Here is a 25,748-nt window from a genome sequence, read left to right as displayed (position 1 = left end):
CTCCATGTGGCTGGGAGGGCCGGGATGGCTTCTGGGGTCTCTGTCACCAGCTCCTGGGGGTGAGCCAGGTTGGCCGCAGAAGAGCGGGTGGCAGCAGTGCGGGGAGGCCGTCTGTGTTCCAGGGAGGACGCTTTACAGGCAGCCGGAGCTGCAGGGCTGAACCCAACCCAGCTCACGAGGGCTTTTCTCCCGATTTTTCCTTGTAAAAGTTTTACAGTTTTAGGTTTTATGTTTGAACCTGCCATCCACGTTGAGTTTGTTTCCTGAACAATCCTCTTATGTGCCACAGTCTTCTGTCTTATGTGCCACGGTCTTCTGTCTTACGTGCCGCGGTCTTCTGTCTTATTCTGAATATTCATTCCCTGTAACACACGTTCACTCCCACCCCGGGGACCTCAAATGTCCCAGCCTAGCCGAGTGCCTGGCCTGAAGTCGAATCTCATGGTCTACATGCGATGTGGCTCCTTATGATTGGGAGACACAAGAAAGACAAGTTCCTGTCCCCAAAACGCCTACTCCAATAGCACAGGCAGGGCTGCTGCCTTCATGACAGGACTTCATGATGGGAGGAAAACAGCCACTTGGCGTCTGAATACGCACAGCAGGCGTCCTCACTCCCACCTGGAGCAGGGACGCACCTCTCCTGGGTCACCACGCTCCGGGGCGGGTTCACGCCCCCGTCTCCCAGTCGTCACACTCCCTGTCTCCCGGGTCGTCGCGCTCCGGGGCGGGTTCACGCTCCCAGTCGTGCTCTGGCTCTCAGCTCTGTCCCGGGACCACCTTCTTTTTCCCTCCTCAGCTGCTTCTGAGGAAGTTAGAGCGTGCGCCCTTCGTGGCGGCCTCAGCTGTGTCTGTGAGCGTTGTAGGTTTCTGCTGTCCAGGATGGCCCACGTGCTTTGTCTCAGAACTGCACGATTCATCTGTGGCTCGGTCTTCTTGCTCCTGGCCTCCTGGGAAGCAGGTCACAGTCGTGTTCGGGCGACTCTGAGTGTTTGTAGTCTGTGTGTTAGGAAAAGGCCTCATGGAAGGGTTCAGGGAGGCAGACGGCCTAGAGAACCCGCCCTCTCCCGATGGTTGGCACCTCCTTTTCCTGACATTGGCTTCATTCCAGGCAAAGTTGGCCAAGAATTACGGCATGACCCGCATGGACCCCTACTGCCGACTGCGCCTGGGCTACGCGGTGTATGAGACGCCCACGGCACACAATGGCGCCAAGAATCCCCGCTGGAATAAGGTCATCCACTGCACGGTGCCCCCAGGCGTGGACTCCTTCTATCTCGAAATCTTCGATGAGGTGAGAGGGACATGCCGGCTATTATGGGAGGCCGCACGTGGCTGAGCGTGGCTGCCGTGGGAACACACCTGCCGACACAACCACGTTCCTGGCTGGCTTCGAGGTGTGGGTCCCCACTGGGTGTTTCATTGGGTGCATAACAGGGTCCTGCTCTCCCCAAGGAATGTGAAAAAGAGAGATTGTTTCCAGCTCCTTGAACACCCTTACATTTGGAAACATCCCCAGTGACAAGCATGACCCAGGACAGAGTGTGCACGTGTCCCCTCCACTGGGCAGGTGCACTGGGTCTGGCCGCTCACCAGCAGGTGGGATTTCCAGCGAGTCCGGCCGCCTGCCGGTTGGGAAAGCTGTTCTTGATGGTGCGAGTGGCTGTGACCGTTGAGGGTCCTGAGTCCTGTCCATGGCTGCACCTGCAGCGCTTCTGAGGCAGAGTCAGGAGGTCAGAGGGGATGTGGCGAGGCTGCTGCTCCGTGTGGTCCCGGCACCTCGCACCTGTGCCATTGGGAGGCTAGGGAGCCCGGGTTGGGGCTAGGGAGCAGTGTGGGGCAGCCAGGCCAGCAGATGGCCAGTCCTCCCTGCCTGGGCCCTGCCTTTTCCTCCTGGCTTTTCTCTCCCCATCCCTACCTGCTTTCCCCTCCCTGGCCCTCAGAAGAGTAGAGAGAGCATGGGAAGTACAGAGGCAGCTGTGGGAGGCAGACCCCATGTCCTCTCCAGCCTGCGCCCCGGCTACTCTGGTTTTTGGGAGGTGGCAGCCGGTGGAGCAAGGATGGGGCCCCAAGGGCTGGGGAGGAGCAACCAGTGTCCCTGAATTGGAACTGGAGGAGGACAGCAGCCCAGGACCCTCACTTTCCCCAGCCCCAGACGTAGCCCTGGCCCTGGCCCATCCTGGTGGAGAGAGGGAAGGATCGTTGATAAACGATCGTGAAGCCTGTGCTGCCTGAGGGGTCTCATTGATGGGGTGCTGGTGCAGGTGGGAGCCCTGTGCCACTGATGAGATGGGGACTCGAGACAGGCCCATGATGATGCGACCACAGGGGTAGGGCGGCCCCTTCCCTGATGCCTGGGGCATCTCCCTCTTCTCCCCCAGAGAGCCTTCTCCATGGATGACCGCATCGCGTGGACCCACATCACCATCCCTGAGTCCCTGAGGCAAGGCAAGGTGGAGGACAAGTGGTACAGCCTGAGCGGGAGGCAGGGGGACGACAAGGAGGGCATGATCAACCTCGTCATGTCCTACGCGGTGAGCTGCCGGCCTGATATCGGGGCATCGGGGAGGGGCGGGACACGTCAGGGGCATTGGGGTGGGGCGGGGCGGGTCAGGGTATGTTGGGACACGTCGGGGCAGTGCCACCCCGCAGACACCCTGGTCTCTTTCCTGGAGGCACTGAGTCCGTAAAACAGCAGGGCTCAGTGTTCTGAGGACAGAGGGCAGGGCCCTGGGTGGTTTGGTGGCAGAGATGGTCTGCCCCGCCCACTGCTCCTGCCCGTCAGTTCTGTCTGGAGAAACAGCATCGGGGTTGTTTGTGTTCCTAAGATGGGCCCACCCTTTGTGGTAGTCTGCACTGCAGGCACCTGTGTCCTCGGAGGCCCCTCACAGTCCTTCCAAGCTCTGCCCTTAGGGTCCAGCCGAGCAGCCCTCCAGGGTCTGAGATACAGCCCTGGGCCCTGCAGGACACCAGGCTCCTCCCCACAGGGCAGGCACTGGCCAGGGTGTGGAAGGGCATCTCTGGAGATGTGGGGGAAACCTGGGGGCTGCCGCACTCGGGGTCAGGAAGTCGAGGCCTGGCCGTGGGGCCAGCACATCAGCCACCCTGGCTCCCAGCCATCTACATCCTCAGGACACCTGCAGCTCCTGGGGGCGTCAGGAGGGCCAGTTAGAGGCTCCAGGACGCAGAACTCCTGCCGTCTTCTCTGTATTATCACTCGGAATTTTTTAGGTTGTTACTGAAAAATGGTTCTGTGGGAAATGCAAGGCCCATGTGACAGCAGAGAGGGCGCAGCAGGGAGCCGCTCTTCTGGGCGATCTTGGCTCTTCCCACTCCCTTTTTTGTTAACGTTGGGATATTTTAAAGCAAGACCCAGCCATGAGTGACCACGTGTAAATGCCTCAGGACGCAGCTTTAACCGACGCTTTCATACGCAGAACCATCATGATGCCCCAGTGACTTTACCTGCAGGTGACAGTTTTAATCTCAGAGACGAGAGCAGTGCAGTGACTTATCTGAAGTTGACAGTTTTAAACTCAGACACCACAGCTGTGCAGTGTGGTTCCCCCCAGGCCCACTTGACACCTACACTGGGATGTCCCTCCTGACACCATCCTCTCTCTGTCACATCCCAGTTAGTGGGGGGTCTGTAAGCCCGAGCCATGTCACCTCCTGGATGTGAGGAGGTGGTGTGGGGGTGGGAGTGGGCCCTGGCGTCCCCTGTGCACTCAGGGCTCACAGCCGGGTTCGGGGCTGGCATGGGGAGGGCGATTCCTGAGGTTCTGATGGGTAGATGTTCCTTCCTGACCCTGGGACCATCTCCGCTGTGTTCCAGCTGCTGCCAGCTGCCATGGTGATGCCACCCCAGCCTGTGGTCCTGATGCCGACGGTGTACCAGCAGGGCGTCGGCTACGTGCCCATCACAGGTGTGTGTGCCCCCTCCTCCCCGGTGCCTCTCCCCTGGTAGAAACCTCAGGGCCTAGGGCAGGCATGGGAGGAGGGAACAGGGCTTAGAGCACCGGCGGGGGACGTCATCCGTTCTAGAATCCTGCAGACGTGCCGACTGCGCGCAGATCCTTCCAGGCTAGGGAGCCAAGGGTTACGTTTGAATTTTGTTTGCGTATCCAGAGAATAGAATTGTTTTTTTTCTAATTGCTGGCAGAAATGAGATGAGTTGAAAGTTTCAGAGGTGTGGAAGTGGAACTGAAACCCCGTCGTGCCCAGCTCTCCGCAGGAGAACCTCACACCCCTGTCGGGCGACGCATGCTCTGCACTGCACTGTTGCGGCCATTGTCGTGTGTCACTGTTAAGAGTGAGCAGCCGGTGGCTGCAGCAACACCAAGCGGGAATGTCGCTTTTCACGCTGTTGCATTTTCGGTCCAGCTGTGACTGTCATAGCAGCTGATGCAAGGCCGGCCCCCACCATGGACGGGCCCAGCCGTCCTCAGCAGGCCGGGGGTCAGCAGCCCCTGAGAGGAGGTGCTCGGGGGGTGCCTGTGGTCACCCTGGTTCTCCTCCCAAGGTGGCCTCTCTCATTCCGGGGAGCTGGTGTCCAAGCAGAGCGTGGGTCCCTCTGCACTGAGGGACCAGGGCGCTGGGGATGTGGTGTTGGGGGAGGGTCTCGGGGCCTGCGTGAGGCCCCGGCTGCTTGTGCTCGGGGGCTGCTTTGGGGTTGGGGTGGGACAGAGCTGCTGGCAGGCGAGAGTGCTGTCAGGCCGGTGCTGGTGTCCAGCCCAGCTGGAGTGGAGAGGCCTGGTCAGAGCACCCCAGTCCTGCCAGCGTCCCGCACAGATGCAGAAAGGCCACCTTGGGAGTCAGGACGTTGCCCTAGACCCACCTGATGTGGCCTGAAACCCAGCCTGACGGAGGAGGAGACGGCGCTGGGAGACTCCGGCTGTTCAGGACATTCTCTGACGAAACTCTTGTGAGAACAGCATGACCGCGCCCTCACTTGCTCACATCGTAGACTCTGTTTCCAAGTAAAGCCGCCTGCGCAGGTGCCAGGGCTGCCTTTCTCCAGAGGAAAGAGCAGAGCCCGTGTCTGAGCAGGGCCTCTATGGTGTCCAGTGTCTTAGAAAACCACCAGCCTGGGGCCGGGCGCGGTGGCTCAGGCCTGTCATCCCAGCACTTTGGGAGGCTGAAGCGGGAGGATCACGAGGTCGGGAGATCGAGACCATCCTGACCAACACGGTGAAACCCCATCTCCACTAAAAATACAAACAAATTAGCTGGGCGAGGTGGTGGCGCCTGTAGTCCCAACTACTCGGGAGGCTGAGGCAGGAGAATGGTGTGAACCCAGGAGGTGGAGGTTACAGTGAGCCAAGATTGCGCCACTGCATTCTAGCCTGGCGACAGAGTGAGACTCCATCTCAAAAAAAAAAAAAAAAAAAAGAAAAGAAAAGAAAGAAAACCACCAGCCCAGCAGAGGCAGTACCTGCGCCCCATCGCTGAGGAAAGAATGCTTCATAGGAAGTGACCGGAGGTGAGCCAGAAACGCAGAAGCAGCCGTTAGGCGTTCCGAGTTAGAGGAGGGCGGGCGTCTGGGTAAGCGGAAGAGCCAGCACCGTGGCAGAGAAACGGGGGTGAGCACGGGAGCCCCGCAGGTGTTCCTGAGCCCGGAGCCTGGCCAGGGGAGCTCTGCTGCCCTGGGGGCCCTGTTGTGCCCTGGGTGCCCCTGGAGTGGCTCCTGGGGGTTCTGGTTTGTAACTGGGACAGCCCAGAGCCGCCGTTGTGGGGTGGAAGTGCCTTCTGTGGCGCGCAGTTCGTGGCGCTAGTGAGGTTCTGTCTGGTTGTCCTGAGTTGGAGACAGATGGGCAACCTGAAAGAACAGAGACCAGGCCCTCCAGCTTCCTGAGGCTGGAAGTCCAAGCCCCGGCAGGCAGGGCCGCTCACTCGCCAAGGCTGTGGGGAGGATCCTCCCCGTCTCCTCCAGCTTCTGGGCCGGGCGCTCCGTGTCTGCCTCCTCCTCCTCCCTTGAGGACCCCAGTCCGTGGATTGAGGGCCCACCCGCCCCAGCATGCCATCATCCTCACCTGCTCACATCTGCAGAGACTCCGTCTTAAGACCCCCCGTGCAGGCTAGAGTTAGGACTCGGCCTGTCTTTTTGGGTGGTGCAGTTCCATCGACTGGATACAGTGCAGGGGTGTATCTGGCTGGAAGAGCATTCAGATGACAGAGAACATTGATTGACATACCTCTTTCTGATTCCTATCCTTAATTCTCTTTGTAGATGCCTTTCAAGTTTGCCCTAAAACGCTTGTTTAGGAAAGGCTAGATTTCTTTATAAACAGACTTTGAAATTTTCTTTTGATAGACATTGTAAATTTTGAAACAGCCGCACACTTCATAGGAAAGTTACCAAGGAGATGCAGGGACATCTGCCAGAGCCCATGAGGACTCGTCCACCTGCCGCCCCACCGGAGCCCCCAGCCCCACGCCCCACCCCCAGGCGTGCGTTTCCCATAAGCAGGGGTGTTCCTGGCACAGGACGGCCGTCCAGATGAAGGTGACACTGTCCCCTGCTTGGACTCTGTCTGAGTGTCCTGGGGGGTCGCAGCATCCAGGCCGGGGTGGCTGTCCCTCCGTGGCCTTGCCTCCCTTGGCCTGGAGGGGTCCCCATCTTGCTCCTGGGGTGTGCTCTGGTCAGGGACCTGGTGGGGCTGCTGACGTGGCCTTGCAGGGTAGGGCTGAGTCTCCCCGGGGCTGCTGGCGGGGCCCCCGCATTTTACTCGGTGCAGATTCCACCCAGCGCAGGGCTAGTGGTGTGACTTGCTCACCCCTCACAGTGGGCTCCGCCTGGCCGCTTCCCGGGAGCTAGAAAGTGTCCGTGTGGGAGGCACTGCAGGACCGCGGGGAGATCCCGCCCTTGTCAACCCTTGAGTTTATCCGACTTCTTCAGCAATGTGGGGTTGCAGTTTCCTGTTTTCTTCCGTGGGTCAGAATCCTGTGCGAATGGGGTTTATTTTTTCACTCAAATTATCCCCGATTTGGCCAGAGGGAGCCCCTGGGGCAGGGTCTTTGTTCTTTGGGCTCCTCCGATCCTTCTCGGGGCCTCTTCCTGCTTCCTGGCACTGCAGGAAGCCCCTGGCTCTCTGCGTTTCTGGCCTCAGCCCTGGCGTTAGCTGTTCTCCCAGGAGCCCTGGTTCCCATTAGGAGAGCATTGCTTTTAGGAGCCTTTGAAGTATTTTTTAACTGTCCTAACAGCACTGTAGAGTGTGAATAAGGTGCCCTTCTTCACTGGAAGCTGATGCCGTGATTTTCCTCTGAGTACCCTAATTTCTGAGTGTCTGTGATCACAGCATGTCCTCCCAGCAGCCACTGCCAACTGGAGGGCGAAGTCTGCGGAGACCTCGGGGAGGCTGGTGGCTGCGTGCTCAGGGCGTCTCGGGCCAACTGGGCAAGCGTGGCGGATTCACACCAGGGTTTTCTTCTCAGAAGTGGAATCTCAAAGTGCATCTTGGCCAGAGCACGTGTGTCGCCCACAGCTTCAACTGTTTAGGACTCACATAGTGCAGAAGGCTGTGCCGCTGCTCTGCCTGGCTGCGTGGCTTCGGGCCTGCGTGCGTGCACGGCAGCCTGGCGAAGCCCTCTGCGGAGGCGGGGCTGCGGGAGCTGGCCAGGAAGGGAGGGCCAGCGTCTCAGGACCCTGCTTCTCACCGGCCCCTTCAGCCGCTCGCTCATTCAGCTGCCGCCTGCTGGGCGCTGCCCAGAGACCCCTGCACGGGGTGCAGGTCTCGGGGGCTCACTGTGCACGTTGGGTGGGCTCAGGCCCCGAGAGCCTCCCGTGTTGTCTGAGCCTGGCTGCCACCTCTGTGGAGACTGAGGGCTGAACGCCGGCCGAGCCCTCGCCAGGACCATCCATTTTCCTCAGTGAAAAACCAGAGTCCCCCACAAAGCAGCTCCGAAGCCGGGTGCGCTGAGGTCAGGCCGTCTCTTTCACAAAAAGACAGTGTAACCACAACAGTGAGGAAGGGAGGCTGGGACACAAAGCACAGCTTGATCATTAAAGCTTTTATGCCATGATCATGGCCTGAAAAGAACAGTTTTAAGTTTTGATTTTTTTAAACAAAGTATTATTTTGATTACCAAATTAGATATTTTACAGATTTCAAATAATTAGTGGCAGGCATCATGTGATTATAGCGGGGTTTTTAGCCTCAATTTTAAGGAAACATCTAGGCGTGAAGCATCTGGAAACCGCGTGGCCTCATGAAGTGCGTTCTCTTCCACGGAGCTGCAGAGTGGACAGAGACCGCCAGGTTGGCGACAGCAGCCAACTGCTCAATTTCCTGGGCGTTCTCCACACGTGAGAAACCAGTGCAGTCGCCACTGGGCCTCAGCCCTGCCTGCACTGTTCCTCCAGCTGTCCCTGGCAAGGAGGGGCACTCAGGCTGTAGGCACTGCCAGGGGTCTGCCCTGAGGGTCCCCACGAGACTGACAGGCTCTGAGGCAGATGGTGGTGCCGGCCGTGCTGTCCTCTGGGGCCCTCCTTGCTTTCCCTCCTCCGTGTTGCTTTCCACCTCCTGCCTGGTGGTGGGAGGAGAGTCGGCATGGAAAGTGGGGTGTCCAGCGCCTCCCCAGCCCGGCCTTGGACAGGCAGCACCAGAGCGTGCATCGGCTCATTCTCTGCTCACCATGGCTGCAGCTGCCAGTTGACGCTGTTTCTGTCTGTTCCCTTGTGCGCCTCCGTTTCACACAGGCCTGGAGTGCTTTTCTCTGGGTGAGGGGACAGAGCTGCTGCCCTGCGTCCTCAGCAGCACAGTCTCTCCCGTCATCCTGGCCTGCGTCTCTGGGCTCAACCCCCACTGATTTCTGTGGAGCCGACCAGACTGTGATGTGGATGCCTGTCCACAAAGTATGAAAGCAAAGCTGAATGCGCAGGTGCACGCCTGCTGCCGGGACAGACAAGAGGGAGGTCCATAGAGAATGTGCACGCGTGGCACCATGCATGGGAACAGCCAGCGTTCACAGTGCCCGTGAGTTCCAGAGAGGGCCAGCCCAGGGCTCACCCGACGGCCCAGGCGTGCTTCCCCTCCCAGGTGGAATTCCAGCAAACACGGAGTTTGCAGCTGAGCAGCGCGTGTCGTTTAAAGTACGAAATGGTTCCATTCAAAATGAGAATTGGATGCCTAAGTTTCCCAGACTGTCACTTGGAGCTCTCTGCTGTTGGGTTTGTTGCCCGCTCACTGGGTCGCTGTGCAACAAAGAATCACGCGGGTTTCTTCTTTGTGACACGCTCTGGAGTGAGAAGAACAACAAGCCTTGGGGGTTCCGGAACAGTCTCTGAGCTGGATGGTCGTCCCCACCTGCTCTTTGGATGTCTTTCCACTCTCGTGCAAGACGTCTGGGGCCCAGAGCCACATGCCTTCAGCCTGAACAGGGCCGATGCTCCCCTGCCCACCCGCAGCCGGGGCTCATCGTGCTGTGTAGTCTGAGGTCTACATTCTCTGAGGGCATTCTCGGAGCAGTTTTTCCTGAATGGAAAAGGGACAGGTTTTGGTTTTCTGGGGTACCGTTTTTGTCAGTAGAGTATTTGATTTTGCCGAGGTATGACGGCAGATTCACACAGCATGAAGAACGTGAGTGAGGTGGGGCCTGTCCTGTGCTGCACGTCCGTCTGCGTGGGTGCAGGTGGCTGGTGGGGCTGAGCGCGGTGGACAGCGGGGACATGGCAAAGCCGCCCACCACTCCTCCCAGGGCCGCTACAGGTGGGGTCTGGGCTGCCCCCAGCTCCCATGGCATCCTCTCTGCCCACGTTTCAGGGAATTTGCTCTCCGCCAGGCCCCAGAGCTCCTGGTCTGTCCTCCTGAAGTTCCCAGGCAGCCCTGACACGGTGCACTCACTGTTCCCGGAGGGCTTGATGGACATATCACACTTGGTAACCAGGATGGGTCAGGCTCAGGCCAGGCACACAGCCTCTGCCCTGCAGGGAGGAGGGGAGTGAGCCGGGCCACTGCCCCTCGGCCCACACCGTGGAAGCACTCACCTCTTCCCCAGGGTGCCTGGTCCCGAGTGTGTTGGGGCCGTGCTGTCGGGACTCACTTGAGGGCCAGTTGGCGCCACATCCCCTCCTTGTCAGCAGAGCGGGTTTCTCAGGCGCCCCAGGCCCTGACGTCACAGCGTCGCAGTCTCCATCGTAGATTTTGCAGCGATCTCCACTCCTGTCCCTTCTCCGTCAGACTGGAAAAGGCTGGAGACAGTGGCAGTGCCCAGCTCCGTTCCTCTTGTGGCCATGCTGTGGGGAGCCGTGTGGGCAGGGACAGGTGATGGCTGAGCTCCTGCCCTCCTGCCGGCTGGGGCACCCGGAAAAGCCACGGGGGTCCCGGGGGTCCCTCCAGGACAGGTAGCGGTTGAGCCTTTGTCTTGTTTGAGGAAGAAGAAAGGGTGGTGAGGGTGGCCACGTCCCCACCTGGCCGTGGTTTGGTTCATTTTCCCTCATTGCTGAAAGGCTGATCGGTGTGGGGATGATGCTTCCCCAGTGAGGTGAGGTGTCCGCTGGCCAGGACAAGAGGCAGGCGTGGGTGTGGAGGAAAGGTGGGCCTGGCCCGGAGAGAGCCGAGAAGCAGAGGAGGCAGGGGTGGGTGTAGAGGAAGTGTCGGCCTGGCCTGGAAGGAGCCAGGAAGCGGCGGCCTTCCTTGCTGAGGAGCCCTGGCCTTTGCAGCAGGTGCTGCAGGCTCAGCGGCCAGCTCCGTCCGCTCTTTTTCCACCGCTGCAGGTCCTTGTTGCCAGTGTTGGTTCAGGCCAGAGTTGAAATGGCTTCTGTTGCCTTTAGGGTCCTCCGAGTGTAGAAAGGAACAAAAGTCCTATCCTAAGATTGGGGCTCTAGCGCTCCAATGAGTCTAGCTGGGAGATCGTTCGTGCTTTTAAAGGTGAACGAATGGGTGCGTGGTGAACCCTTGCCCTGCTCCAGCTGCTGCTGCAGGAGGAGCTCTGTGCCTCGCTGGTCGCTGAGCCCTGCGCACGCTGCCTGTGCTCAGGGCTGCTTGTGGTTTTAGGGAGCGGCCACCAGGCTGGGAGGCGAGTCTTAAGTCCGGCCACACCATGCCTTTGGGGTGTGTGTGCTGCAGTGGCTGAACCACTGTGCAGCTCCTGCTTGATAGATTGCATCTCAGTGTGTCCACCCGCATCAGACATGAGGCAAGGGGCCTGCGTAGCTGTGGGGTGGTGATGCCAGGAACCCTGGACGGTGGCCCCAGTACACTGAGGGTCCCCGGTGCACCGCACCTGCTGCCCGACTTGTGTGAGTTTTGTGAGCATTTTCTTGGTGTAGTTTGTATGTGTGTGTGTGGTTGTCATTCTGGGCATCGGCTGCAGCTTTGCTGAGGTCTTCAGTGCCTGTGGTGATTGCTCCCCACCAGCACACAGTTTAGTGACACACTGGCCAAGCTGCAAAAGCATCTTGTAGAATGCCTGATAAAGGAGGAGGCTCAGACCCTGCAGTGTTTGGATCAGCGGGCGTGACATTTCGTGTAGTCCGTCCCCAGATGAAGAGAAGGCTGTGTGCCCTCTGGTCAGTGAAGACGAGCATGTACAGTGCAAATTCACAAGTTCTGAAGGGATCAAAATACCACCCCCCAGCCTGCTAGTTAGAAAACAGACTCGGGTGAGATTTGAAAGATCAAACTTTGATTTTTGTGTGGAAGGAACATGAGTTAGTGAAGGAGGTGTCTCAGAGACTCCTGCCCCGCCTTCCCTGTGGCTGTGCCTGGGGACCCCTGCCCTGCCTTCCCCGTGGCTGTGCCTGGGTTTGCTGTTTAAGGGTTTGTGTTTCCAGGGTGTCTTGCGGGACTGATGTTTGCTGAGACCCGAGGTGGCCCCTCCCTCAGGAAGGCCGGTGGGATGCGATGCGTTGTTTTCTTCCTTCAGCAGGAGCTAGTGTGGCACTTCTGGAACCTTCCGATATTTTTACCAAACTTGATCTTTGCTTCCAGGGATGCCCGCCGTCTGCAGCCCTGGCATGGTGCCCGTGGCCCTGCCCCCAGCCGCCGTGAACGCCCAGCCCCGCTGTAGCGAGGAGGACCTGAAAGCCATCCAGGACATGTTCCCCAACATGGACCAGGAGGTGATCCGCTCCGTGCTGGAAGCCCAGCGAGGGAACAAGGACGCTGCCATTAACTCCCTGCTGCAGATGGGGGAGGAGCCGTAGAGCCTCCACCTCGCTGCTGTGTCACCCCAGCTCTTTGGACACGCCGACCGGGCGCTCCCCAAGGAATGCTGTCCCAACAAGATCCCCGTGACACAGCACCCTGTCGCCCCTCCCGTGGACGTCTGGGCTGCCCCGCCCAGGCCTGCTCTTGGATGCATGGGGTTTTCGGTTCCTGGCGGCCCAGGACAGGGTGGGGGCTCCCTTCACCTCTTGTGCTGGGAGGTCTCAGCTCATTTTCCTGTCCCCAGGACGTGCGTCTCCCCTTCTCATGCTGTTCGGGAAAATGTTCTTGCTGTAGAGAGCAGCTGCTTCTGCCAGGGTGTTGGAGGTGGTGGAGCGCCTTCTGATTCCATTCATGGCATTTTGTGATGTGACATAATTGGAATAGAGCTGTTGATTTAAGGCACACACAATCCCTCACACTGATTTGTGGGTTTTTTTAGAACTTCCCAGCCGAAAACTCACGTCTTTGCCCTAACGCGCTTTGCTGTGAGCCTGGCCCCTGCCCAGGGCTTGGGTCTGGTGAGCCGAGCCGCCTCCTGTGGATGGCGTGGGGCTGGCCTCTGGCTGGCTCACCTGGCCACTGTCCAGCCAGCCTTGTGACAGACTCCAGCCTGAAGGCAGGATGAACCCACACCTGGCATGAGGAGGGGAGCCTGGCACGGTTGGCCGGGCTCTGCCTGATTGCCAGCCAGCGGGCATCTGAAGCCGAGTCCTTCACCCGCGGGAGGCTGCCGTCCGTCTGTCCCGCTGCTCACGCCAGCTCCGTGGGTGCCCTCCCAGGGGGCTTCTCTTCTCAACAGGCCTTGCAAGGCTGGGGTGGGAGGTGATAGAGGCAGCACGTGCATGATTCTGAGAGGGGTTACGGCACTGCCAGCCGACTGCTGACGACAGCTTGGGCAGCTGCTGTGCCCGGGACCTAGGTTCAGTGTGGGCGAGGGAAGCCTGGCGAACATGGCCCTGTAAAAGCTTTCTGAGGCGGGAGGCGTGCGCTCACCTCTGACTGCCTGGGTACCGTGTGTAGCATCTTGGCTTACAGGACAGATTTTAGGTGACACCTGGTTATGAAAGGAATTTGAGAAACTTCTCACAAGTGATGCACTTTACATAATCCGCATGCCATCGAGACGCGCGTGTGCGCACCCGCATGTCTGCTGTTTGTGGTTCAAGTGTCTGCCCCCAGTCTTTGGACGGAAACGCATTGATACGGACAGAAGGAGAAGGCCCACAAGTGGGTCTTCTATGGAAGATGCGGAAGGAGGAAGTTAGTGCTTACGTTTTAGTCTTTTTCTCCCTCGAAAAAATAGGTTAAGTTTCAGTGTCAGCTAGAAAATACTGCTTTCCGCCACCGCTTGGGGGTGGTTTTTGTCAAATATACTGTTGATAAATATTTATTTTTGTAAACTTGAAGTGTGTGGTGGCCGTTGGGGAGGGACATGGCAGCAGCAGGCGCCTTCTTCAGCCGTGGGTCCTAAAGGCCTTTGATTGTGCGAAGAAGAAAGACATGGTGTTTGCTCAGCAGACGCTGACCACTCAGACAGAGGGCCCTGGGATTCTGTCTCAGATGGCCTGGTCTTAACGTCTTCTCCATTGGGAATGAAGGTGTCAGGCGGGACTGGAACGTTCTAGATGATACGTTCTGTGATATTAACAACTGTTACCCGGGACGGACCGCGGGCCACACTTGGAGGCCTCGCTGTGCTGGGGGCTTCGGCGTCCAGGCGCCCAGGTGTGGCCACCAGCACTGGTTTCTGCCTTCACATTGCTGGGGTGCAGTGAGACTGCCACACCATGCACGTGTGGCTCTGTGGGTGTCTCCTGGAGAGGACGTGGCCCCTGCTGCCAGCCCCTGAGCAGCCTGTGTCAGGGCCAGAGGGAGCCGCACAGTGGGGGCGGCGCTCGCGTTTGAGGGAGGCAACCCTTCGCCAATTGACGTGCGGGGGCTGGAGGGAGCCGCACAGTGGGGGGCCGACCCTCACCGGAAGGGAGACGCAAGCCTTTGCCAATGACGTGTGAGGGCCTGAGGGGAGCCACACGGTGGGTGCCACCTCGCTGGAGGAGAGCAACCCTTCGTCAATGCGTGTGGGGCCGGGGGATTTCCGCACAGTGGGGCGGGCCTCACCAGAAGGAGAGCAACCCTTTGCCAATGATGTGTGAGGGCCAGGAGGAGCCCGCACGGTGGGGCGCCTCGCTGGAGGGAGAGCAGCCCTTCGCCAATGACCACGCTTGCTGCCATCTCTTAGTTTTCTTTTTCACGAACGCTTTATTTTTTTAATAGATAAATCACATTTGTAAGTCCTTTAATAAGATGCTGCTTCCCTTCATTCTGTGCTGTATTTCCTGCGTGAAGGCTACTGTAGCAGCAGCTTGCTGAGCCCCTCCAAGCGGTCCCCAGAATTAGCTGGTTCACGCCCCCCACCCGCCCCCGACCCCGCCTGTCGGATGTGGATGAGGTCGTCGCACTCAGAATGACAGGCTTGTTCGCCAGGTCACAAGGGCAGGCTGCAGCGGGTTTGGGAGCTGGGCTTAGGCCCCTGGTGTCTGAGGGCCCGGGCCTTGCCAGGCCTCTGCCGCTCCTGCTCCTGGGTTTGAAGATGCAGGCCGATCGCCAGCTCTGTGGCAGCGGTCACTAAGGACAGCCTGACTGCCATCTCGGAGCCTCCGGCAGGGCTCCGGAGGCTCCCTGCTCCTCTCCACTCTGCAGATGCTCTCCACTGTGCAGGCGCTGCCCTGCAGGGTGTCAGCGGGCGGGGTCTCGGAACATGTGCTTCTGATTATTTTACTGGGGTCCATTGTCCAGATTTTTCTTTGACTGTAAAATATATTTTTACTTTTTAGCCTCCTAATTTAATAAATGATCCATATAAAAATAGAGAAATAAAGTTCTTTAAGGGAAGGTTTACCATGTTTGTTCCTGAGTATTTTTTAACTTAATTCACAGTACGCAGGAGTAAGGAATCAGTCAGAGTCAGAGCTCACTCGTTAACAGACTCAGAGCAGGAACCACACGCCTTCAGACCAAGCCTGGCCTTTGTTTCCCAGATTGAATTAGAGGCAAATCCTGGGAGCTCCTCCCTCAACAGTGGCTGGGTGTGGGTCTACTCTTCGGGCCCAGGCACCCTCTCCCCGCTGGGTGGTTCTGTTGTGCCTTTTCATTTCCATCTGGGAGTGAGCGTGGAGCACGACCCCGTTCTGAGAGAGCCCACTGGGAACTGTGGCACCCCCAGCTCAGGAGTCTGAGCCCCTAGTGATGAGTGGCTCATGCTTAGGGACCACAACATCCTTAAATGTGAGCAGCCCTGCGGAGACCCCGAGCCACCCCTCACACCCAGGCACGGACGTGTTGCTGGAGCGTCCACAGACACGGTGGGGTGTCTGCCCCCTCTGCTGCCCCCCCCCGAGGCATGCCCGCCGGTGCCCTGCCCCCACCTGAATGCAGCCTTGCTGCAGTGTGGGCTCCACAGCAAACTGCCAGCCGTTAGCTCTGCGATTCCGTGAACACTTTTTGCCCAAACAGCTGACAGAAGCTGAGCCTGTGTTAGTGCTGGACACAAAGCCAAGAAGTGGCACGTCTAAAAGGCCGCGACAGAACGCCAAGCTTGCTGGGAAACCACAGTACCTCAGGGCACAGCCGGGCTCGGGAAAGCGGGGAGGGCCCCAAGGCGGGGATGGGGAGTGGGCACGACAGGGAGTGGGCCAGTGATACCAGCAGGCCGGGACCCAGGGGCCCATGTGCGAGGCCCCAGCGCATTTGCCGAGGGAGCACAGGGTGCCGTGTCCCGGGTGTCCTGGGCATCCGCAGCCAGCGGGTCTGGAACCTGTGCCTGGGCAGCTGGGAGATGTGACTGAGCCCAAGAATGGGGTTCCTCTCACGCCAGGACGTTGGGAAGGTGGTTCCCTTGTTGAAAGGTGAGCTAGGAAGAAGCCCACATGCTGGGACCCAGAGGCCCTCAGAGCCCCGGGAAGCCATGACCATGCCCCCTTTCCCCCGACTCAACGGGCTTTGGGTTTGATCTGCACCCGGCGTGGTCCAGGAAACTTCCAGGGGCCAAGTGCATTCCTGTGGTTCTTTCTGAAGGGGCCGTGTCCACACAGGCTGCAAGGATCCGGCACTCGGAACCACTCCACATGCACTTACCATTCAAAGAGCAAAACAGGCCGGGTGCTGTGGCTCACACCACGAATGCCAGTGCTGTAGGAGGCCAAGGTGGGCGGATCACCTGAGGTCAGGAGTTCAAGACCAGCCTGGCCAACATGGTGAAACCCGTCTCTACTAAAAATACAAAAATCAGCCGAGTGTGGTGGTGAGTGCCTGTAACCCCAGCTACTTGGGAGGCTGAGGCGGGAGAATTGCTTGAACCTGGGAGGCGGAGGTTGCAGTGAGCTGAGATCGTGCCATTGCACTCTAGCCTAGGTGAAAGAGTGAGACCCTGTCTAAAATTTTTAAAAAGGCAAAGCACTAGGATTTTGTTCTATGATACATAAAATATTTTATGGTCCAGAGTCAAAACATAAAACAAGGTGAATTTACAGACACCCCATCTTCCTCGCCTGTGCCGCTGTCCCCATCTGCTCTCCTCCCTGTAGGTGGGTGTGTCCGTTCCCCTTCGCGTGGCCTTCCTTGGCCTGGTGTGTATTTGATGCAAGCAAATCACACGTGTGCACGGAAAAGTGGAGATGCCTCCACACTGTCACAGGGACCCTTCCTTTCCGCAGCAGCCTGGCCTGTGGTGTGTGCCTTCCATGGACGTCTGGGTCACTCTGTGTGGCTATGACTGATGGCATCGGTTCTTCTGTGGAAAAGACCCCTGGGCGTGGGACTCCTGAGCAAAGATGGACCCGCCTCCCCTGCCCGAATCCCGACCCGATTCCTGGTGCCCCGTCCCCATCGCCGGGCGTCCCCATCACTGCATGTCCCCATCGCCGGGCTGGCCTCTCCCTCCCGGTGCTGTCTTGGTGCAGCTGCCCTTAGGATCTCTTTCATTTATTATTTGTTTATTGATTGATTGATTGTTGTTGTTGTTGAGATGGAGTCTCGCTCTGTCGCCTAGGCTGGAGTGCAGTGGCGCAGTCTTAGCTTGCAACCTCCTCCCGCCGGGTACAAGCAATTCTCCCGCCTCAGCCTCCCGAGTAGCTGGGGTTACCGGCGCCCACCACCACACTCAGCTGATTTTTGTACTTTTAGTAGAGACGGGGTTTCACCATGTTGGCCGAGATGGTCTCCATCCCCTGATCTCATGATCCACCCGCCTCTGCCTCTTAAAGTGCTGGGATTACAGGCGTGAGCCACCGCCCCCAGCCAGGATTCTCTTTTTAGGAGGTTGAGCACAGCCTTGGGGCTGCCTTTTTCTTCTGTCTCCTCCGCTCTTTCCACTTTACAGAGGGTAACTCCGGGATACACGCTGCACGTTCTTTCCCTTCTTTATCATTTGTTTATGTTGCTAATGATTTTGTCTCGTGTAAAATGTTCTTTCTACAGAGGCAGGATGGTCTTCAGCACAGACACCTCATCGTTAAGCTCCTCCTCGTGATGCGGTGGGACTTTGGACATGATCTCCTTGACTATGGAGACCCACAGAGGCAGGATGGTCTTCAGCACAGACACCTCATCGTTAAGCTCCTCCTCGTGATGCGGTGGGACTTTGGACATGATCTCCTTGACTATGGAGACCCACAGAGGCAGGATGGTCTTCAGCACAGACACCTCATCGTTAAGCTCCTCCTCGTGATGCGGTGGGACTTTGGACATGATCTCCTTGACTATGGAGACCCACAGAGGCAGGATGGTCTTCAGCACAGACACCTCATCGTTAAGCTCCTCCTCGTGATGCGGTGGGACTTTGGACATGATCTCCTTGACTATGGAGACCCACAGAGGCAGGATGGTCTTCAGCACAGACACCTCATCGTTAAGCTCCTCCTCGTGATGCGGTGGGACTTTGGACATGATCTCCTTGACTATGGAGACCCACAGAGGCAGGATGGTCTTCAGCACAGACACCTCATCGTTAAGCTCCTCCTCGTGATGCGGTGGGACTTTGGACATGATCTCCTTGACTATGGAGACCCACAGAGGCAGGATGGTCTTCAGCACAGACACCTCATCGTTAAGCTCCTCCTCGTGATGCGGTGGGACTTTGGACATGATCTCCTTGACTATGGAGACCCACAGAGGCAGGATGGTCTTCAGCACAGACACCTCATCGTTAAGCTCCTCCTCGTGATGCGGTGGGACTTTGGACATGATCTCCTTGACTATGGAGACCCACAGAGGCAGGATGGTCTTCAGCACAGACACCTCATCGTTAAGCTCCTCCTCGTGATGCGGTGGGACTTTGGACATGATCTCCTTGACTATGGAGACCCACAGAGGCAGGATGGTCTTCAGCACAGACACCTCATCGTTAAGCTCCTCCTCGTGATGCGGTGGGACTTTGGACATGATCTCCTTGACTATGGAGACCCACAGAGGCAGGATGGTCTTCAGCACAGACACCTCATCGTTAAGCTCCTCCTCGTGATGCGGTGGGACTTTGGACATGATCTCCTTGACTATGGAGACCCACAGAGGCAGGATGGTCTTCAGCACAGACACCTCATCGTTAAGCTCCTCCTCGTGATGCGGTGGGACTTTGGACATGATCTCCTTGACTATGGAGACCCACAGAGGCAGGATGGTCTTCAGCACAGACACCTCATCGTTAAGCTCCTCCTCGTGATGCGGTGGGACTTTGGACATGATCTCCTTGACTATGGAGACCCACAGAGGCAGGATGGTCTTCAGCACAGACACCTCATCGTTAAGCTCCTCCTCGTGATGCGGTGGGACTTTGGACATGATCTCCTTGACTATGGAGACCCACAGAGGCAGGATGGTCTTCAGCACAGACACCTCATCGTTAAGCTCCTCCTCGTGATGCGGTGGGACTTTGGACATGATCTCCTTGACTATGGAGACCCACAGAGGCAGGATGGTCTTCAGCACAGACACCTCATCGTTAAGCTCCTCCTCGTGATGCGGTGGGACTTTGGACATGATCTCCTTGACTATGGAGACCCACAGAGGCAGGATGGTCTTCAGCACAGACACCTCATCGTTAAGCTCCTCCTCGTGATGCGGTGGGACTTTGGACATGATCTCCTTGACTATGGAGACCCACAGAGGCAGGATGGTCTTCAGCACAGACACCTCATCGTTAAGCTCCTCCTCGTGATGCGGTGGGACTTTGGACATGATCTCCTTGACTATGGAGACCCACAGAGGCAGGATGGTCTTCAGCACAGACACCTCATCGTTAAGCTCCTCCTCGTGATGCGGTGGGACTTTGGACATGATCTCCTTGACTATGGAGACCCACAGAGGCAGGATGGTCTTCAGCACAGACACCTCATCGTTAAGCTCCTCCTCGTGATGCGGTGGGACTTTGGACATGATCTCCTTGACTATGGAGACCCACAGAGGCAGGATGGTCTTCAGCACAGACACCTCATCGTTAAGCTCCTCCTCGTGATGCGGTGGGACTTTGGACATGATCTCCTTGACTATGGAGACCCACAGAGGCAGGATGGTCTTCAGCACAGACACCTCATCGTTAAGCTCCTCCTCGTGATGCGGTGGGACTTTGGACATGATCTCCTTGACTATGGAGACCCACAGAGGCAGGATGGTCTTCAGCACAGACACCTCATCGTTAAGCTCCTCCTCGTGATGCGGTGGGACTTTGGACATGATCTCCTTGACTATGGAGACCCACAGAGGCAGGATGGTCTTCAGCACAGACACCTCATCGTTAAGCTCCTCCTCGTGATGCGGTGGGACTTTGGACATGATCTCCTTGACTATGGAGACCCACAGAGGCAGGATGGTCTTCAGCACAGACACCTCATCGTTAAGCTCCTCCTCGTGATGCGGTGGGACTTTGGACATGATCTCCTTGACTATGGAGACCCACAGAGGCAGGATGGTCTTCAGCACAGACACCTCATCGTTAAGCTCCTCCTCGTGATGCGGTGGGACTTTGGACATGATCTCCTTGACTATGGAGACCCACAGAGGCAGGATGGTCTTCAGCACAGACACCTCATCGTTAAGCTCCTCCTCGTGATGCGGTGGGACTTTGGACATGATCTCCTTGACTATGGAGACCCACAGAGGCAGGATGGTCTTCAGCACAGACACCTCATCGTTAAGCTCCTCCTCGTGATGCGGTGGGACTTTGGACATGATCTCCTTGACTATGGAGACCCACAGAGGCAGGATGGTCTTCAGCACAGACACCTCATCGTTAAGCTCCTCCTCGTGATGCGGTGGGACTTTGGACATGATCTCCTTGACTATGGAGACCCACAGAGGCAGGATGGTCTTCAGCACAGACACCTCATCGTTAAGCTCCTCCTCGTGATGCGGTGGGACTTTGGACATGATCTCCTTGACTATGGAGACCCACAGAGGCAGGATGGTCTTCAGCACAGACACCTCATCGTTAAGCTCCTCCTCGTGATGCGGTGGGACTTTGGACATGATCTCCTTGACTATGGAGACCCACAGAGGCAGGATGGTCTTCAGCACAGACACCTCATCGTTAAGCTCCTCCTCGTGATGCGGTGGGACTTTGGACATGATCTCCTTGACTATGGAGACCCACAGAGGCAGGATGGTCTTCAGCACAGACACCTCATCGTTAAGCTCCTCCTCGTGATGCGGTGGGACTTTGGACATGATCTCCTTGACTATGGAGACCCACAGAGGCAGGATGGTCTTCAGCACAGACACCTCATCGTTAAGCTCCTCCTCGTGATGCGGTGGGACTTTGGACATGATCTCCTTGACTATGGAGACCCACAGAGGCAGGATGGTCTTCAGCACAGACACCTCATCGTTAAGCTCCTCCTCGTGATGCGGTGGGACTTTGGACATGATCTCCTTGACTATGGAGACCCACAGAGGCAGGATGGTCTTCAGCACAGACACCTCATCGTTAAGCTCCTCCTCGTGATGCGGTGGGACTTTGGACATGATCTCCTTGACTATGGAGACCCACAGAGGCAGGATGGTCTTCAGCACAGACACCTCATCGTTAAGCTCCTCCTCGTGATGCGGTGGGACTTTGGACATGATCTCCTTGACTATGGAGACCCACAGAGGCAGGATGGTCTTCAGCACAGACACCTCATCGTTAAGCTCCTCCTCGTGATGCGGTGGGACTTTGGACATGATCTCCTTGACTATGGAGACCCACAGAGGCAGGATGGTCTTCAGCACAGACACCTCATCGTTAAGCTCCTCCTCGTGATGCGGTGGGACTTTGGACATGATCTCCTTGACTATGGAGACCCACAGAGGCAGGATGGTCTTCAGCACAGACACCTCATCGTTAAGCTCCTCCTCGTGATGCGGTGGGACTTTGGACATGATCTCCTTGACTATGGAGACCCACAGAGGCAGGATGGTCTTCAGCACAGACACCTCATCGTTAAGCTCCTCCTCGTGATGCGGTGGGACTTTGGACATGATCTCCTTGACTATGGAGAGGAAATGGAGCCAGGGGGATGCAGCGGGTCCCAGCCGAGAGAGTGAGCTTGGAGAGAGTGTGTCCAGGCACAGGCTCCGGGGGCCTGAGCCCTCCTCTGCCCACAGAGCCTTAGCCCTCTCAGTGGGGACCACAGGGCCTGGGCACATCAACCAGTGCTGGCAGAGTCCCAAGGCCTCTCCCAGAGGAGCTCTGGTCAGAGGTCATTAGAAGCCAAGGTGTGTGTGTCTGTGTGGTGCAGACACTCACTGCAGCAGATGCACAGCCCAAAAGGGTGGGTTTACAGCGCTTGGGCGGCCCCCTCACAGGAGTCTCCAGAGCCCCTTGATGTGGATACAGCACAGCTGGCCGCTTGCAAGGTGTGAGTGGGCAGAACTGACAGGTCCTGCTATACCTCTGAGGCCTGTATCCTCTCTTGAAAGGGGACACCTCATCCCAGAAATCCAGCAAGGTGGGTTTATTGAGACCATCCCACTGAAAACCGCAAAATGGTGGATACCATATGTTTTTAAATTCTTCTTGGAGTTTTTGAAAAGATGACAAAGGAAAGGGGAAGCCACAGAGGTGATTAAAGCAAACTTAAGCTTCAGTCCAGGTGGTCTTGTGGGGATGGAGGGTGGAGATCTACAATGTTCATGGATTGAAATAGTCAATATGTAAAGATGTCAGCTTCTCTCAAACTAATTTAGTCAGTATAATCCCAAAGTCCCAGCAAGCCCTGTTTTGTTGTACTGTTTTTTGGTAAAGCTTGATAAGTTAATTCTCAATAGCTAGAAAGAGTCAAGACATTCTTGTAAAAGAAGCACAAAATGTGAAAGCTTGCTCAAATAGCTATCAAGGCTGGGCGCAGTGGCTCACACCTGTCATCCCAGCACTTTGGGAGGCCAAGCAGGGGAATCACTAAGTTCAGGAGTTTGAGAGCAGCCTGACCAACATGGCCCACCTCTACTAAAAATGCAAAATTAGCTGGGTGTGGTGACGGGCACCTGTAATCTGTTACTCAGGAGGCTGAGGCAGGAGAATCGCTAGAACCCGGGAGGTGGAGGTCACAGTGAGCTGAGATCATGCCATTGCACTCCAGCCTGGGCAACAGAGCGAGACTCTGTCTCAAAAAAAAAAAAAAAAAAAAAAAAAAAAATTGGCCGGGTGCAGTGGCTCACACCTGTAATCCCAGCACTGTGGGAGGCCGAGGTGGGCAGATCACCAGGTCAGGAGTTTGAGACTAGCTTGGCCAACATAGTGAAACCCCATCTCTACTAAAAATACAAAAAATTAGCTGGGCATGGTGGTGGGTGCCTGTAATCCCAGCTACTTTGGAGGCTGAGGCAGGAGAATCGCTTGAAGCTGGGAGTCAGAGGTTGCAGTGAGCTGAGATCGTGCCACTGCACTCCAGCCTGGGGGACAGTACAAGACTCTGTCTCAAAAAAAAAAAAAAAAAAAAAANACTGTGGGAGGCCGAGGTGGGCAGATCACCAGGTCAGGAGTTTGAGACTAGCTTGGCCAACATAGTGAAACCCCATCTCTACTAAAATACAAAAAATTAGCTGGGCATGGTGGTGGGTGCCTGTAATCCCAGCTACTTTGGAGGCTGAGGCAGGAGAATCGCTTGAAGCTGGGAGTCAGAGGTTGCAGTGAGCTGAGATCGTGCCACTGCACTCCAGCCTGGGGACAGTACAAGACTCTGTCTCAAAAAAAAAAAAAAAAAAAATATATCAGGACTATCAAGACTATTGTCTACAGTAAGACAGTAGAGTCCAGGGAACAACACGGAGACTGCAGAGACGACAGGGTGGTAACAGGTGCCCTTTTTAGTGCATGATATTGGGCCAAGCAGCAAGATCTATGAAATAAAATGGGGTTCAGACCCCTACTTCCTGCTACTTTCATACACCAGTTCTGGGTGGATTCAAAATTTAAAGGCAGAAGGCAAAATTGCAGAGCTTTTAGGAAATAATTCAGAAGACAGTATTCCTGATCCCAGGGAAGAGAGGGGTTTTCTTAAATAAGACTAAGAGGCACTAGCCGTGAAGGATTGAGTCGTTAAAGTAGCAACTTCTGTATTGTGACCTGTGGATTTCTGTTAGGTGTGTTTCTTATTTGGATATAACAGGGCATGTGGGCCAGGCGTGGTGCCTCACACCTGTAATCCCAGCTACTTTGGGAGGTCGAGGTGGGCGGATCACCTGAGGTCAGGAGTTCGAGACCAGCCTGGTCAACATGATGAAACCCCGTCTCTACTAAAAATACAAAAATTAGCTTGGTTTGGTGGTGCATGCCTGTAATCCCAGCTACTTGGGAGACTGAGGCAGCAGAATCGCTTGAACCTGGGAGGCGGAGGTTGCAGTGAGCCGAGATCATGCCACTGCACTCCAGCCTATGCAACACAGCAAGACTCCATCTCAAAAAAACAAAAAACAAAACCAAACAATAAAAAAACAGGGCATGTCACCCATTTCTTTGCTCACCATTATTGCATGTGTGTGACTGCACTTGGCCACTGGTCACCTCTGTTAGTAGCTCATTCACAGAGGATCTGTGGGAGGTGACCTTCTCAGTCCCTGTATGTAAAAAATGTCCTTGTCACTCTTAAATGGCAGTCTAGTTGGGTATATAATTCTACGTTGAGTTACCTTCCCTCACTGCTCATCTTGCTTCATCCAGTGTTACTAATGAGAAACCAGACTCCTGTCTGCTTCTCATGCCTTTGTAGGTGAACTGCCTTGTCTTCCTGGTAGCTTTGAGGTTTTCCCTTTTGCTTGGGCGTATTTTTGCTTGGTCTGTCTTGGCACTCACTGGAAGCTCTGAGTCTAAGACTTCATGTTTTTGTTCTGAAAATATGGCCTCTCTTCCACTCTCTATTCTTTCCTTTTGGGGCTCACTAGAAAAAGTATTGAGATTTCCAGATCTGTCCTCCATATCCTCTAATCTTAAAAAATAAAATCATCCTATTAAACCTGATAGCTTGAGCGCATGGCCTTTGTCTTCCTCTACTGACAGAGTGTTTGCTGTCTTTCAGGATGTTGGCATCTCTGAGCTGCTTGGTGGTTTCAGCCTGAATGCCCACTTTTTTTTTTTTTTTTTTTTTTTTGAGACAGAGTCTCGCTCTGCCGCCCAGGCTGGAGTGCAGTGGCCGGATCTCAGCTCACTGCAAGCTCCGCCTCCCGGGTTTACGCCATTCTCCTGTCTCAGCCTCCCAAGTAGCTGGGACTACAGGCGCCGCCACCTCGCCCGGCTCGTTTTTTGTATTTTAGTAGAGACGGGGTTTCACCATGTTAGCCAGGATGGTCTCGATCTCCTGACCTCGTGATCCGCCCATCTCGGCCTCCCAAAGTGCTGGGATTACAGGCTTGAGCCACCGCACCTGGCCTGAATGCCCATTTTCTATAAAGAAATGTGATGTAGTCAGACTCTGTGTCCCCACCCAAATCTCGCCTTGAATTGTATCTCCCAGAATTCCCACGTGTTGTGGGAGGGACCCAGGCAAAGGTAATTGAATCATGGAGGCTAGTCTTTCTCACACTGTTCTTGTGATAGTGACTAAGTCTCCCAAGATCTCATGGGTTTATCAGGGTTTCCACTTTTGGTTCTTCCTCATTTTTCTCTTGCTGCCACCACGTAAGAAGTGCGTTTTGCCTCCTGCCGTGATTCTGATGCCTCCCCAACCATGTGGAACTGTAAGTCCAGTTAAACCTTTTTTTCTTCCCAGTCTTGGGTATGTCTTTATCAGCAGTGTGAAAACGGACTAATACAGTAAATTGGTACCGAGAATGGGGCATTGCTGAAAAGATACCTGAAAATGTGGAAGTGACTTTGGAACTGGGTAACAGACAGAGATTGGAACAGTTTGGAGGGCTCAGAAGAAGACAGGACAATGTGGGAAAGTTTGGAACTTCCTGGAGACTTGTTGAATGGCTTTGACAAAAATGCTGATAGTGATATGAACAATAAGGTCCAGGCTGAGGTGGTCTCAGGTAAAGATGAGGAACTTATTGGGAACTAGAGCAAAGGTGACACTTGTTATGTTTTAGCAAAGAAACTGGCGGCATTTTGCCCCTGCCCTAGAGATTTGTGGA

At 56.1% G+C, this 25,748-nt stretch overlaps 2 protein-coding genes across 4 annotated transcripts in view; one reads left to right on the top strand and one right to left on the bottom strand.

Moving 5' to 3' along the window:
• The window catches only part of TOLLIP (toll interacting protein), a 32,351-nt gene extending 18,814 nt beyond the window's left edge, over window positions 1-13,537 (top strand). For 2 of the 3 annotated variants that reach the window (XM_017874687.1, XM_017874688.1), the window contains exons 3-6: window positions 1,112-1,294; window positions 2,382-2,534; window positions 3,836-3,926; window positions 11,931-12,558. In XM_017874687.1, coding sequence (XP_017730176.1) covers window positions 1,112-1,294; window positions 2,382-2,534; window positions 3,836-3,926; window positions 11,931-12,145 — 642 coding nt within the window. In that variant the 3' untranslated portion in view covers window positions 12,146-12,558. Of the gene's footprint in view, window positions 1-1,111; window positions 1,295-2,381; window positions 2,535-3,835; window positions 3,927-11,930 lie in introns of all 3 variants that reach the window. The other variant, XM_017874686.1, reaches the window with a different exon arrangement.
• A 4,081-nt stretch (window positions 13,538-17,618) lies between these two features.
• Window positions 17,619-22,496, bottom strand: LOC108531307 (uncharacterized). Its single transcript, XM_017874680.1, has 2 exons — window positions 21,660-22,496; window positions 17,619-21,560 (listed from the first exon to the last, which is right to left on the bottom strand). Exons 1-2 carry the CDS (start codon window positions 21,822-21,824, stop codon window positions 17,619-17,621), a joined length of 4,107 nt encoding a protein of 1,368 aa, XP_017730169.1. The 5' UTR covers window positions 21,825-22,496.
• Window positions 22,497-25,748: the final 3,252 nt, after the last annotated feature.

Source organism: Rhinopithecus bieti, unplaced genomic scaffold, assembly GCF_001698545.2.
Source record: "Rhinopithecus bieti isolate Rb0 unplaced genomic scaffold, ASM169854v2 scaffold_9449, whole genome shotgun sequence".
NCBI classification, from domain to species: domain Eukaryota; kingdom Metazoa; phylum Chordata; class Mammalia; order Primates; family Cercopithecidae; genus Rhinopithecus; species Rhinopithecus bieti.
Note: the sequence above shows the minus strand (reverse complement) of the source record. Positions and strands in the feature narration are given on the sequence as shown.